Source organism: Oncorhynchus gorbuscha, linkage group LG18 (assembly GCF_021184085.1).
Source record: "Oncorhynchus gorbuscha isolate QuinsamMale2020 ecotype Even-year linkage group LG18, OgorEven_v1.0, whole genome shotgun sequence".
Lineage (NCBI taxonomy): Eukaryota > Metazoa > Chordata > Actinopteri > Salmoniformes > Salmonidae > Oncorhynchus > Oncorhynchus gorbuscha.
The window spans coordinates 62,157,724-62,172,755 of NC_060190.1; the positions used below are offsets into that span (position 1 = coordinate 62,157,724).

The following is a 15,032-nucleotide window of genomic DNA, read 5'->3' on the forward strand; positions in this document are numbered from 1 at the left end:
TTTTTGGTTTACACTTTGACCCATTCAGAACAATGTTTGTCTCTTTGACATAATGGTGTACAGCGCTGAACAGCTTAGTAAACAGAAGTTCCTAAATTAGAAAGGACATTCTATGTTAAAGATATTGAGCTCCATTTTTCTTTTCAAGGGTTATTTCCAAGAATTACGTCTCGACTAGTGCAGCATACTATGGTGTGCATGGCTCGAAGGGCATGCAGAACTTAAAGATACAATGCAGCTGTTTTTATCTCAATGTCAAATCATTTCTGGGTGACAACTAAGCACCTTACTGTGATTGTTTTCAGTTAAAATGTTCAAAATAAACAAAATAGCTTCTTAGCAAAGAGCAATTTCTCAAGCAACACATTTGCTATGACTGTCTAGGAGTGATTGGAGTGGGGAGGGGAATACTGAAAACCAGCTGTTATTGGCAGAGAGGTTTGGAACTCTTTCTTATTCTATTCTATTCTATGCTATTGGAATTATCTTTTTTATTATATTCTATTGGAACTCTCTTTCTTATTATATTCTATTCTATGCTATTGGAATTATCTTTTTTATTCTATTCTATTCTATGCTATTGGAATTATCTTTTTTATTATATTCTATTGGAACTCTCTTTCTTATTCTATTCTATTCTATGCTATTGGAATGATCTTTTTTATTCTATTCTATTCTATGCTATTGGAATTATCTTTTTTATTATATTCTATTGGAACTCTCTTTCTTATTATATTCTATTCTATGCTATTGGAATTATCTTTTTTATTCTATTCTATTCTATGCTATTGGAATTATCTTTTTTATTATATTCTATTGGAACTCTCTTATTCTATTCTATTCTATGCTATTGGAATGATCTTTTTTATTATATTATATTCTATGCTATTGGAATTATCTTTTTTATTATATTATATTGGAACTCTTTCTTATTCTATTCTATTCTATTGGAACTCTCTTTCTTATTCTATTCTATTCTATGCTATTGGAATGATCTTTTTTATTATATTCTATTGAAACTCTTATTCTATTCTATTCTATTCTATGCTATTGGAATATCTGTTTTATTATATTCTATTGGAACTCTTTCTTATTCTATTCTATTGGAACTCTTTCTTATTCTATTCTATTCTATTGGAACTCTTTCTTATTCTATTCTATTCTATTGGAACTCTCTTTCTTATTATATTATATTCTATGCTTTTGGAATATCTGTTTTATTATATTCTATTGGAACTCTCTTTCTTATTCTATTCTATTGGAACTCTTTCTTATTCTATTCTATTCTATTGGAACTCTCTTTCTTATTCTATTGGGACTCTCTTTCTTATTCTATTCTATGATATTCTATTGGAACTCTTATTCTATTCTTATGTCCTATTAGATAATTTTGCACCTGATGATAACACCAGGCAGGCCAAAACTCCATCCTACCAAAACAGGCAGAAATTTCAGGTGCTCTTTTTAAACAGCTATTACACTAAAAGGGTATTATTATCATTTTTACAAATTCACAATATTATTACAACCTGTGGAAATATATACAGTGGGGCAAAAAAGTATTTAGTCAGCCACCAATTGTGCAAGTTCTCCAACTTAAAAAGATGAGAGAGGCCTGTAATTTTCATGATAGGTACACTTCAACTATGACAGACACAATGAGGAAAGAAAATCCAGAAAATCACATTGTAGGATTTTTAATTAAATACTTTGCAAATTATGGTGGAAAATAAGTATTTGGTCACCGACAAACAAGCAATATTTCTGGCTCTCACAGACTTGTAAATTCTTCTTTAAGAGGCTCCTCTGTCTTCCACTCGTTACCTGTATTAATGACACCTGTTTGAACTTGTTATCAGTATAAAAGACACCTGTCCACAACCTCAAACAGTCACACTCCAAACTCCACTATGGCCATGACCAAAGAGCTGTCAAAGGACACCAGAAACACAATTGTAGACCTGCACCAGGCTGGGAAGACTGAATCTGCAACAGGTTAGCAGCTTGGTTTGAAGACATCAACTGTGGGAGCAATTATTAGGAAATGGGAGACATACAAGACCACTGATAATCTCCCTCGATCTGGGGTTCCACGCAAGACCCGTGGGGTCAAAATGATCACAAGAACGGTGAGCAAAAATCCCAGAACCACACGGGGGGACCTAGTGAATGACCTGCAGAGAGCTCGGACCAAAGTAACAAAGCCTACCATCAGTAACACACTACGCTGCCAGGGACTCAAATCCTTCAGGGCCAGACGTGTCCCCCTGCTTAAGCCAGTACATGTCCAGGCCCGTCTGAAGTTTTCTGGAGAGCATTTAGATGATCCAGAAGAAGATTGGGAGAATGTCATATGGTCAGATGAAACCAAAATATAACTTTTTGGTAAAAACTCAACTCGTGGTGTTTGGAGGACAAAGAATGCTGAGTTGCATCTGAAGAACACCATACCTACTGTGAAGCATGGGGGTGGAAACATCATGCTCTGGGGCTGTTTTTCTGCAAAGGGACCAGGACGACTGATCCGTGTAAAGGAAAGAATGAATGGGGCCATGTATCGTGAGATTTTGAGTGAAAACCTCCTTCCATCAGCAAGGGCATTGAAGATGAAACGTGGCTGGGTCTTTCAGCATGACAATGATCCCATCACACCGCCCGGGCAACGAAGGAGTGGCTTCGTAAGAAGCATTTCAACGTCCTGGAGTGGCCTAACCAGTCTCCAGATCTCAACCCCATAGAAAATCTTTGGAGGGAGTTGAAAGTCTGTGTTGCCCAGCAACAGCCCCAAAACATCACTGCTCTAGAGGAGATCTGCATGGAGGAATGGGCCAAAATACCAGCAACAGTGTGTGAAAACCTTGTGAAAACTTACAGAAAACGTTTGACCTCTGTCATTGCCAACAAATGGTATATAACAAATTATTGAGATAAACTTTTGTTATTGACCAAATACTTATTTTCCACCATAATTTGCAAATAAGTTCATTAAAAATTCATAAAAATCCTACAATGTGATTTTCTGAATTTCTTTTCTCTCATTTTGTATGTTATAGTTGAAGTGTACCTATGATGAAAATTACAAGCCTCTCTCATCTTTTTAAGTGGGAGAACTTGCACAATTGGTTGCTGACTAAATACTTTTTTGCTCCACTGTATAAAACACAAGAAAATCACACTTTGGACTGCACTGGGCCTTTAACAAACTTGTACAATGGTTAAATAAACCTGGAACAAACGTATTATTGTGGTTTTTCGGATAAATCCAAAGCCTACAATGTATAAAGGACGATAAAGACAGATTAATTACTGTATAGTGCTACTGGTCAAGCATGTGCCTTGTGGAGTCTTTCTAAGTTTTATTTATGTTTTGATAAGGGTTCCTTCTTCATTCTCAGTATACACAGTCTTTGTCAGGTAGATCTGATTGGTCAGTGGTGAGGGTGTGGTGTTAGCCTTTATTTAACTAAGGCAATAGACACTGATATGTGCACAGTCTGCACACACATGTTTCTACATTCTGTGTGATATTTTAAAGCAGTACATTCAAGCAAAACAATACTTTAATGTATGACAACTTGATTACTATGACCCGTGTGAAAGCATGTATGTATAGGCATCCACTGTATGTGCTTAAGGGTGCAAGGAGTGGCAACATAATATACTGTTGACAGGTAGCTAGAGAAGAACTACATCTAATTACTAATAGTAATGTGGAGAGAGAGAGCGAGAGAGAGAGAGATGTGTGCAACATCACACGTGTTGGCTCCAGGCATGACGCCTGCTGTATAACTCTAAATTACTGTCCCAGAATAATGGGCCAGCTTTGTTAGAATAGAATGGTCAGATGTGAGCTCAACATTTATGATAATATATTTTGGAGGAAAGGGTGTTTCTAATGAGGATTTTTGGAATAATTTGTAGATTCATTGTTTTGATTTATTTTTATTCTACAATTTTTGGTTGCATATTCCTCTATATTAAAAATGAATAGTTCTATAAATTAGCTAATATTTGATTTGTTTTTTGCATAGTGGAAATCCCAGTGGGCATATAGACTCACACTTTGCTCATAGCTTCTATACACATGCAGAGACAGGCCAAAACCAGTCAAAACCAATGCTCTTTCTATAGAAGGGTGTGAGAGTGAGAATATGCTGTTTATATGAATCTTAACTGATTCATTTATATACAGTACAGTTGCTCCTTGTGTTAGATACAACTACTTATATTGTCTTTATTTATTTATATTTGACATGGTTTTGGAACCATGAATGGCCATGTGTCTTCTGAAAACCAGATATAACAAATGTCACTAAGCAGTGTTGAACTTTATTAGCATACAGGCCTAGTGATCTGGATCAACTATTGAACTTTGGCATAGATTAATGTTAATGTTAATGTTCTTAATTACACAGTTATATTTGTTTCTGGTAATGTCATATTCCAGAGGTTTCAAGCCAGCAGTGATTCCATTATTGTGCCATGCCTGTGGCACATTTTTTGTATTTTTAACCCTAGTGGCCTCTTAAGTGGCAGACTAAGTAGGAACTGGCTATGACTTAGTTGACTAGTGGATCCTGGCACACCATTTGCGAACCACTCAGACTAATGCTTAAATACTTAACACCAAAAGTTGGTAGGGGGATGGACAATCTGTTTAAAAATGCTGCTACATTTTGGGATTTATCTTTTCATATGCTGTTTGTAATGGAACAGTGGTGTCAATTGTATTCTGTGTTCTCAGAACAAATTGTGTTTTATACTAGATGAGCGGAACTAAAGATGAAACGTTAGTTAGCCGTGAGCGAGTTTCAGTTTGGAGACTAGTAACCCACCAGCAGAAAGGGTCCTTTGTGAGACAGAGATGTTGACGTCAAATGAACCCTGTGAAGACATAAATTCTCAGTTTAACTAGAACAACACAACACAGGGAGGATGAGCCCTGGTATCCTCCCCCTGTCTCCTAACTTACATAACTCATGAGGGGTTTTCCTTTAATAAGTTCAACTGACCAAGTCTGTCCTCTTATTTTCATGTTAGCCCTGTGTCCTCACAGTTGACTGACCAGAACAAGGGAATATCTGATACATACTATCATACAAATTACAATATGTTGGAGATGCTTGAATACAGCCATTACCAGGTGAGATGTGCTACTGAACTGTTTTTTTGGTTTGGTTTTCTATCAGGATGCAGTATTACTATATTTATAGTATATTACAATACTATGTTTGTTCTGAGAATTCGAATAATATAACAGAAATGTTCACTAATCAATGACAATGTCCTAAGTGTGTTGTATAATTGACTGTCATTGAGTAATATAAATAAAGAGGCATATAACTGGAGGCGCTGATTGAAATGATTCCGTCCATTGTTTCTGATTGTGTCACATCCATGTGTGTTGATCTTCGGGCATGCATTCTAGTCTGAAAACCAACCCACACAATGTCAAAGATCTGTATTGTGAGACAACATTTTACAAAGCCACATTTCAGTGGATAACTATGCATTTCCATAGGATAAGATGACTACCTCAATACTGACATTGAATAAAACTGACTTCTGAAAAATGTTAATCGCCTTCCATGTCTCTCCTTTTCCCCCACCAAGGTACAGACACATCTGGAGAACCCCACCAAGTACCACATCCAGCAGGCCCAGAGGAAGCAGGTGAGGCAGTACCTGTCCACAACCCTTGGGGGTAAGCCTGGCAGCCAGGCCGGAAGCCTGCAGTGCCCCAGCCAGCCCCCGGAGCACGGGATGCCCCCCGGCCCAGGCAGCAGTGCCCCCAACAGCCCCATGGCCCTGCTGACCCTCAGCTCCAACTGCGAGAAGGAGGTAGGCATAACAGAGATGCCACAGAGATCCAATGTACCATTCACCCTGGTTTCTCATTTGGATTTCACAGTGGATTTATAACTAACTTCATGAAAATGGCAAACTGATTACAAAATACATGTAGATTTCTGGTACATCTTTCAATGTTGTTTATCAGAACATTATTTTAATACAAATCTGGTACTACTATATAGGTTGGTTTCAAATGTGTTTTCCATCATTATTACAGATGGATGATGTCATCGATGACATTATTAGCTTGGAAACAAGTTATAATGAGGATATTTTTGGACTTATGGACCCAGGACTCCAGGTTACTAATACAGTAAGTTGACATCCTTTACAATTTAAACAACTTTTCAAGTGATGAGTGGAATAGCTACAGGCCCTACAACACATTTACTGAATAGGCTTTTTATGCTATAGAATATAAATATCTTTCTTACTTGTTGCATTGCAATCATTGAATGTTCTGTTCATTTCCTCAGCTCCCTGTATCTGGTAACCTTCTGGACATGTATGGGAATCAAGGGCTTCCCCCAAATGGACTTGCCATCAGTAACTCCTGCCCTGGTAGCTTATCCAACATCAAAAGGGAATTCTCAGGTTAATGTTTTTTGTCTACCGGGTATAACACATTTTAACACCCTCAGCAAAGCAGCTCCATATTAATAATTTCAACCCTTTCAAATTAAAAAATATTTAAAGATGTTTATATTCAATTTGTGAAACCATTGTAGTGACAGTTAAAGAAGCAAAGATGCACAAATATTGTGTACAATTTGTAAAATGCATAAATATACTGTTAGCTATACATTAAATTGATCAAATAATTTGTCAATACTCCAGCTCCTGGCATGATGCACGTACTGGACAATACTGGATCCTATGGCCAGTTTGACAACTACCAAAGGCCCGAGGGCTTTCCAGTTGGTACGTTGTGACTAGATTTTCAGATTTTTAAGCCATTGTCATTTGAATTATTTTAATACATTTATGAAACTATTTTCATGGCAGCTCACTAATGTACCTGAACTAAAATGCCAATGGGAATTCATAATAATCTACCTCAGATTGGATAATTTGTGTATGTTATATGAAATGCAGCATTAAAGGCCTCTGTGAAGTATTTTGTGCATATTGAAAAATATAACACAATATGGATCTATATACTGTCTCAGTAAAATTGTAGCAAAGATAGCTAACATGAATGGTATTTAGCCAGAAATGGGTTGTAATCATCTTGAGTATATATGGAATAGGACACCTTCTTTTGTCACTCAAAAGTGTTTCCCTTCCGCCCAAAAGCTGAGGTTCGAGCGATGGCCAAGGAGAGACAAAAAAAGGACAACCACAACTTAAGTGAGTTTCTATGGCAAAGAGGAGTAGTCAGTTATTTGGGATACATTGATCTTTTTCAAGAGTTGATTTGCAGATCCTCACGATACTTTAACTGATTCCTCATTTTTGTCTCTTCGCCCTGTAGTTGAACGAAGGAGAAGGTTCAACATCAACGATCGAATCAAAGAGCTTGGAACCCTGATTCCTAAGTCTAATGATCCGTAAGTAGCACAGTTTATACCACTTTTGGATATTCATCTTTTTTATCTACCAAAAATCTCTGGCTGCTTCCGGATGGCATAAAGGTTAATGTAGTTTAAGGATCTGCTTAATTGCTACATGTACACTACATGTATGCACTGACTGTTGTCTCCCGCGGTCCCTAGGGACATGCGCTGGAATAAGGGCACCATTCTGAAGGCCTCAGTGGACTACATCAGGAAGCTGCAGAGGGAGCAGCAGAGAGCCAAGGAGGTGGAGCTTAGACAGAGAAGGCTGGAGCATGCCAACCGCCATCTGATGCTGCGCATACAGGTACGCCATTCCAGAGGGAGCCAGTGGGCATGGTACAGGGGCGCCTTGAGGGAAAACCTTTGTACTTCTGTACTTTAATACTCTTTGGAATGTGTACTTTAATACTCTTTGTGGGTTAATGTGTTTTCTGTGTGTGTTTCTGTGTAGGAGTTGGAGATGCAGGCGCGGGCTCATGGTCTTGCAATTCTGCCGTCGTCTTCCCTCTGCTCCTCTGAGCTGATAGCCCGAGCCATCAAGCAGGAGCCCATCTTAGGAGACTGTCCCTCAGACCTGTACCAGCAGCCAGGTCCCGACATGTCCCCTCCCACCACACTGGACCTCAACAACGGTACCATCCACTTTAACGACAGCCCTGTGGATGCAGGTGACCCAGGGGCATATGGCTCCAGCAAAGCATCCACTAAACTGAAGGACATTCTAATGGACAACACCCTGTCGCCCATATCATCCAATGACCCCCTTCTGTCCTCAGCTTCCCCAGACACCTCCAACAGCAGCAGCAGGCGTAGCAGCAGCTCAAGCATGGAGGAGAATGATCATGGTTGTTAGCACTGCCCACAAGCTCAAATCACACTGACATTTTATAAAGTAGCATTGTTATTACTGGAGCCAACGCTAGGTGCTGCTATGGCCTATTCCTTGAGATAAAGACAGTGGGATTTTCCCTCCCATTGTGTTCAGAAGTTTTGTCTTTTGTTTTTGTTTGTTTTACAATATTGTGTCTCTTTCTGGAATCAAATCTCGTTGTTCAAATTAGGCTACCCTGCCTAAGGTGACTGCTGAGATTTCACTGTACTGTAGCGTTCACTTTTCATGTGAATTATTTGACAGGAAGTGCACAATAACATGGCAATAATGTATTTTATGTGTAATATTTCTATCTTTTTTTCATATCATGACCATTTGTTGAATTAGTTTAAAACATTTGTTTTGTGAGACATCATAGAGAAATATATATTTAGTTGAATACTTAAATTAACTGATAATAACATTTCACCAAGATTTTAAGATGAGATAAGACACATTTTTACCCTTAAATTTAGAAGCAATGGTTTGAAACCTACAATATTATTTGCGACTAGAAACAACTTTCAGGAACAATGAATACAATTTCAATGAATACAACCGGTTGATGAACTTTGTTTCCGACGTGGTGATATCTAAAGTGAAGATATTTGTACAAAACACTGTAAATATACATATTTTGTGATTTAGTGTTTTGAAGTAGGCCTTTAATTAAGTATTAAATTGAAAGTGAATTCATTTTATTTCCTTGGCTATCTCAACCATATAATTTAGATCGTTGCTCTTACCCCATAGAAAGTTGTAATGCACATGAAGATAATATTTTGTCCAGGTCAAACCAATGACACATATTTAGCTCAGAATGAGCACCTGCGACCATTGTTTTTGAATGTCAGACTGCTGACATTACTATCCCTAATATAAACTTTATAATGACTAATATCAATTCCTAATATAACTTTCCATAAGACCACTACATGGTCCTCTGTGTATTTAATATTTTATTAGGATCCCTATTAGCTACTGCTAAAGCGGCAACTACTCTTCCTGGGATCCACACAAAACATGACATAATACATTTTTGTATGTTTTTATACATAACATAGGCTAACACTTTTTGCTAAACTCCGCTGACTGGAATATAGCAACCTTGTTTTGCTAAACTCCCCTGATGTGAACATAGCACGTGCATATAGCACCTCAGCTAACCTGTATCGCCGTTAACAGGTTAGCTGAGATTTTGTGTAACGCCTTACAGTACCACCCATGAAGGGTTAGCTGAGGTATTGTGCCAGGCTTTGGACCTGCTCATGAACAAGGTTGCTGTGAATCAGATGGAGTTGTTCGGCTCCAACTCATATAGAAATGAACCAGGATCAGATTAAGTTGTTAGGCTCCTACTCGTATAAAATTAACCAGGATCAGGAGTTGTTAGGCTCCTACTTATATCAAATTAACCATGATCAGATGGGAGTTTTAACTAAGGTCCTTGGATTCTGCTGTGGCTTTCAACTCAGCCACTGTGATCAGAATTAATAGACGTGATCTCAGCAACCTTGAATCGTGTAGTTTCCTCCCTCTAAAGTTTCAACTTGATGGTTTCCAATTTAGCAACTTGTCTAACATTTCCATCTTCATTCCCCCACACCAGATTCATACTCAGCAGCGTCCACCGGTACACACTTTATACACTTAAACCCAACATTCCATACATCAATAATACTTTGCTCTACTGAGACAGGCCCTGATAACGTAATGTCACTGCACCAATGTTCTTTAAACAACCTGAGAGACTCTCACAACCTCAGTTAGTCAGTGAGCTGAGCAGAGTATCATATCATGCAGAGCATGACCGAAGTCCTTAATATACTGGCTTTGTTTACATTATTTAACCAGGACCTGATATCCTAATGCCAAGGGTACATCTTATCTTTAACTTGAACCCAAACACCAGATGTGCTCAGGAGGGAGATGTTATAAGCTATTTAGGTCAGAGGTGTTGTTCCGTGATTCACTGTAAGAGATAGCCCTTTAGTAAATACTGTTGGTAATGTAACCCAACACGTCATATTTAATTTAGTTTTAGTCATTCCTATGTCTATTAAGATAGTCCCCCCCCAATTAAAAAATTATAATAAATAAATACCTTTTGCGTCCGAAATCTGGCTTGCCTACTACTTACATACTTTCAAGACAACTGGGAACTCGGGAAAAAACAAGGTCAAATCATGTCATCAGTGACCTTCATGTCGGAAAGTAGGAGCTCTAGAAAGATGCCCTCAACAAAGATTTTTCCCGGTCGGAGCTCGTTTTTTTTGCGAGTTCCCAGTTGTCTTGTAGTCAGAAGCCTGAGATTTCCGAGTTCTGATGACCAGTTGTTTTGAACAATTAATTTAACTGCATAATGTGTGCTAATTGTACTATGTACTATAGTTGAAGTCGGAAGTTTACATACACCTAAGCCAAGTTCATTTAAACTCAGTTTTTCATATCTCCTGACATTTAATCCTAGTAAAAATTCCCTGTCTTAAGCCGGTTAGGATCACACTTTATTTTAAGAATGTGAAATGTAAGAATAATAGTAGACAGAATGATTTATTTCAGCTTTTGTTTCTTTCATCACATTCCCAGTAGTATTTGGTAGCATAGCCTTTAAATTGTTCAACTTGGGTCAAACGTTTCGGGTAGCCTTCCACACAAAAAATGGGTGAATTTTGGCCCATTCCTCCTGGCAGAGCTGGTGTAACTGAGTCAGGTTTGTAGGCCTCCTTGCTTGCACACACTTTTTCAGTTCTGCCAACAAATGTTCTATAGGATTGAGGTCAGGGCTTTGTGATGGCCACTCCAATACCATGACTTTGTTGTCCTTAAGCCATTTTTCCAAAACTTTGGAAGTATGCTTGGGGTCATTGTCCATTTGGAAGACCCATTTGCGACCAAGTTTTAGCGTCCTGACAGATTGAGATGTTGCTTCAATATATCCACATAATTTTCCTTCCACATGATGCCATCTATTTTGTGAAGTGCACCAGTCCCTCCTGCAGCAAAGCACCCCCACAACACAATTCAAATAGTCCGGGTAGCCATTTGATTACCTGTTCAGGAGTCTTATGGCTTGGGGGTAAAAACTTTTGAGAAGCCTTTTTGTCCTAGACTTGGCACTCCAGACCCATCTTTGACCATTTTTAGGGCCTTCCTCTAACACCGCCTGGTGTAGAGGTCCTGGATGGCAGGCAGCTTAGCCCAAGTGAAGTACTGGGCCGTACGTAATACCCTCTGTAGTGCCTTGCGGTCAGAGGCAGAGCAAGTTCCGTACCAGGCAGTGATGCAACCAGTGCATGTTCTCAATGTTGCAGCTGTAGAACCTTTTGAGGATCTCAGGACCTATGCCAAATCTTTTTAGTTTCCTGAGGGGGAATTTGCTTTGTCGTGCCCTCTTCACGACTGTCTTGGTGTGTTTGGACCATTCTAGTTTGTTGTTGATGTGGACACCAAGGAACTTGAAGCTCTCAACCTGCTCCACTACAGCCCTGTCGATGAGAATGGGGTCATGCTCGGTCCTCCTTTTCCTGTAGTCCACAATCATTTTTTTATTTCACCTTTATTTAAACAGGTAGGCTTGTTGAGAACAAGTTCTCATTTGCAACTGCGACCTGGCCAAGATAAAGCATAGCAGTGTGAGCAGACAACACAGAGTTACACATGGAGTAAACAATTAACAAGTAAATAACACAGTAGGAAAAAAAAGGGGAGTCTATATGCATTGTGTGCAAAAGGCATGAGGTAGGCGAATAATTACAATTTTGCAGATTAACACTGGAGTGATAAATGATCAGATGGTCATGTACAGGTAGAGATATTGGTGTGCAAAAGAGCAGAAAAGTAAATAAATAAAAACATTATTGGGATGAGGTAGGTAAAAATGGGTGGGATATTTGCCGATAGACTATGTACAGCTGCAGCGATCGGTTAGCTGCTCAGATAGAAAGTTGGTGAGGGAGATAAAAAGTCTCCAACTTCAGCGATTTTTGCAATTCGTTCCAGTCACAGGCAGCAGAGAACTGGAACGAAAGGTGGCCAAATGAGGTGTTGGCTTTAGGGATGATCAGTGAGATACACCTGCTGGAGCGCGTGCTACGGATGGGTGTTGCCATCGTGACCAGTGTACTGAGATAAGGTGGAGCTTTACCTAGCATGGACTTGTAGATGACCTGGAGCCAGTGGGTCTGGCAACGAATATATAGCGAGGGCCAGCCGACTAGAGCGTACAAGTCGCAGTGGTGGGTGGTATAAGGTGCTTTAGTGACAAAACGGATGGCACTGTGATAAACTGCATCCAGTTTGCTGAGTAGAGTGTTTGAGGCAATTTTGTAGATGACATCGCCGAAGTCGAGGATCGGTAGGATAGTCAGTTTTACTAGGGTAAGTTTGGCGGCGTAAGTGAAGGAGGCTTTGTTGCGGAATAGAAAGCCGACTCTTGATTTGATTTTCGATTGGAGATGTTTGATATGAGTCTGTAAGGAGAGTTTACAGTCTAGCCAGACACCTAGGTACTTATAGATGTCCACATATTCAAGGTTGGAACCATCCAGGGTGGTGATGCTGGTCAGGTGTGCGGGTGCAGGCAGCGAACGGTTGAAAAGCATGCATTTGGTTTTACTAGCGTTTAAGAGCAGTTGGAGGCCACGGAAGGAGTGTTGTATGGCATTGAAGCTCGTTTGGAGGTTAGATAGCACAGTGTCCAAGGACGGGCCAGAAGTATATAGAATGGTGTCGTCTGCGTAGTGGTGGATCAGGGAATCGCCCGCAGCAAGAGCAACATCATTGATATATACAGAAAAAAAGAGTCGGCCCGAGGATTGAACCCTGTGGCACCCCCATAGAGAATTCCAGAGGACCGGACAGCATGCCCTCCGATTTGACACACTGAACTCTGTCTGCAAAGTAATTGTTGAACCAGGCAAGGCAGTCATCCGAAAAACCGAGGCTACTGAGTCTGCCAATAAGAATATGGTGATTGACCGAGTCGAAAGCCTTGGCAAGGTCGATGAAGACTGCTGCACAGTACTGTCTATTATCGATGGTGGTTATGAGATCGTTTAGTACCTTGAGCGTGGCTGAGGTGCACCCGTGACCGGCTCGGAAACCAGATTTCACAGCGGAGAAGGTACGGTGGGATTCGAGATGATCAGTGACCTGTTTGTTGACTTGGCTTTCGAAGACCTTAGATAGGCAGGGCAGGATGGATATAGGTCTGTAACAGTTTGGGTCCAGGGTGTCTCCCCCTTTGAAGAGGGGGATGACTGCAGCAGCTTTCCAGTCCTTGGGGATCTCAGACGATATGAAGGAGAGGTTAAACAGGCTGGTAATAGGGGTTGCGACAATGGCGGCGGATAGTTTCAGAAATAGAGGGTCCAGATTGTCAAGCCCAGCTGATTTGTACGGGTCCAGGTTTTGCAGCTCTTTTAGAACATCTGCTATCTGGATTTCATCTCCTTAGTCTTGGTTACGTTGAGGGATAGGTTGTTATTTTGGCACCACCCGGCCAGGTCTCTGACCTCCTACCTATAGGCTGTCTCGTCGTTGTCAGTGATCAGGCGTACCACTGTTGTGTTGTCTGCAAACTTAATGATGGTGTTGGAGTCGTGCCTGGCCATGCAGTCATGGGTGAACAGGGAGTACAGGAGGGGACTGAGCACGCACCCCTGTGGAGCTCCACTGTTGAGGATCAGCGTGGCAGATGTGTTGCTACCTACCCTCACCACCTGGTGGCGGCCCGTCAGGAAGTCCAGGATCCAGTTGCAGAGGGAGGTGTTTAGTCACAGGATCCTTAGCTTAGTGATGAGCTTTGAGGGTACTATGGTGTTGAACGCTGAGCTGTAGTCAATGAATAGCATTCTCACGTAAGTGTTCCTTTTGTTCAGGTGGGAAGTGTGGATTGCAATAGAGATTGCATAATAATAATAATATAATAATATATGCCATTTAGCAGACGCTTTTATCCAAAGCGACTTACAGTCATGTGTGCATACATTCTACGTATGGGTGGTCCCGGGGATCGAACCCACTACCCTCGCGTTACAAGCGCCATGCTCTACCAACTGAGCTACAGAAGCATCATCTGTGAATCTGTTTGGGTGGTGTGCAAATTGGAGTGGGTCTAGGGCTTCTGGGATAATGGTGTTGATGTGAGCCATTACCAACCTTTCAATACACTTCATGGCTACAGACGTGAGTGCTACGGGTCTGTAGTCATTTAGGCAGGTTGCCTTTGTGTTCTTGGGCTACGTCCTGGTAACCCGTCTGGCCCCGCATCCTTGTGTATGTTGACCTGTTTAAAGGTCTTACTCTCTTTGGCTACGGCGAGCATGATCACACAGTCGTCCGGAACAGCTGATGCTCTCATGCATACCTCAGTGTTGCTTGCCTCGAAGTGAGCATAGAAGTGATTTAGCTTGTCTGGTAGGCTCGTGCCACTAGGCAGCTCGTGGCTGTGCTTCCCTTTGTAGTCTGTAATAGTCTGCAAGCCCTGCCACATAAGAAAAGCGTTGGAGCCGGTGTAGTATGATTCAATCTTAGCCCTGTATTGACGCTTTGCCTGTTTGATGGTTCATCGCAGGGCATAGCAGGATTTCTTCTAAGCTTCTGGGTTAGAGTCCCGCACCTTGAAAGCGGCAGCTCTACCCTTTAGCTCAGTGCGAATGTTGCCTGTAATCCATGGCTTCTGATTGGGGTATGTACGTACAGTCACTGTGGGGACGACGTCCTCGGTGCACTTATTGATAAAGCCA

General features: G+C 40.6%; 1 protein-coding gene across 4 annotated transcripts in view; it reads left to right on the top strand.

The window, feature by feature from the left end:
- The window catches only part of LOC124002349 (microphthalmia-associated transcription factor-like), a 49,775-nt gene extending 40,796 nt beyond the window's left edge, over positions 1-8,979 (top strand). For 3 of the 4 annotated variants that reach the window (XM_046309718.1, XM_046309719.1, XM_046309720.1), the window contains 8 exons: positions 5,614-5,841; positions 6,071-6,166; positions 6,330-6,447; positions 6,691-6,774; positions 7,150-7,203; positions 7,328-7,403; positions 7,569-7,716; positions 7,864-8,979. In XM_046309718.1, the coding sequence (XP_046165674.1) occupies positions 5,614-5,841; positions 6,071-6,166; positions 6,330-6,447; positions 6,691-6,774; positions 7,150-7,203; positions 7,328-7,403; positions 7,569-7,716; positions 7,864-8,265 (1,206 nt within the window). In that variant the 3' untranslated portion in view covers positions 8,266-8,979. Of the gene's footprint in view, positions 1-4,102; positions 5,144-5,613; positions 5,842-6,070; positions 6,167-6,329; positions 6,448-6,690; positions 6,775-7,149; positions 7,204-7,327; positions 7,404-7,568; positions 7,717-7,863 lie in introns of those variants that run through there. The other variant, XM_046309721.1, reaches the window with a different exon arrangement.
- The last annotated feature ends 6,053 nt before the right edge of the window (positions 8,980-15,032 follow it).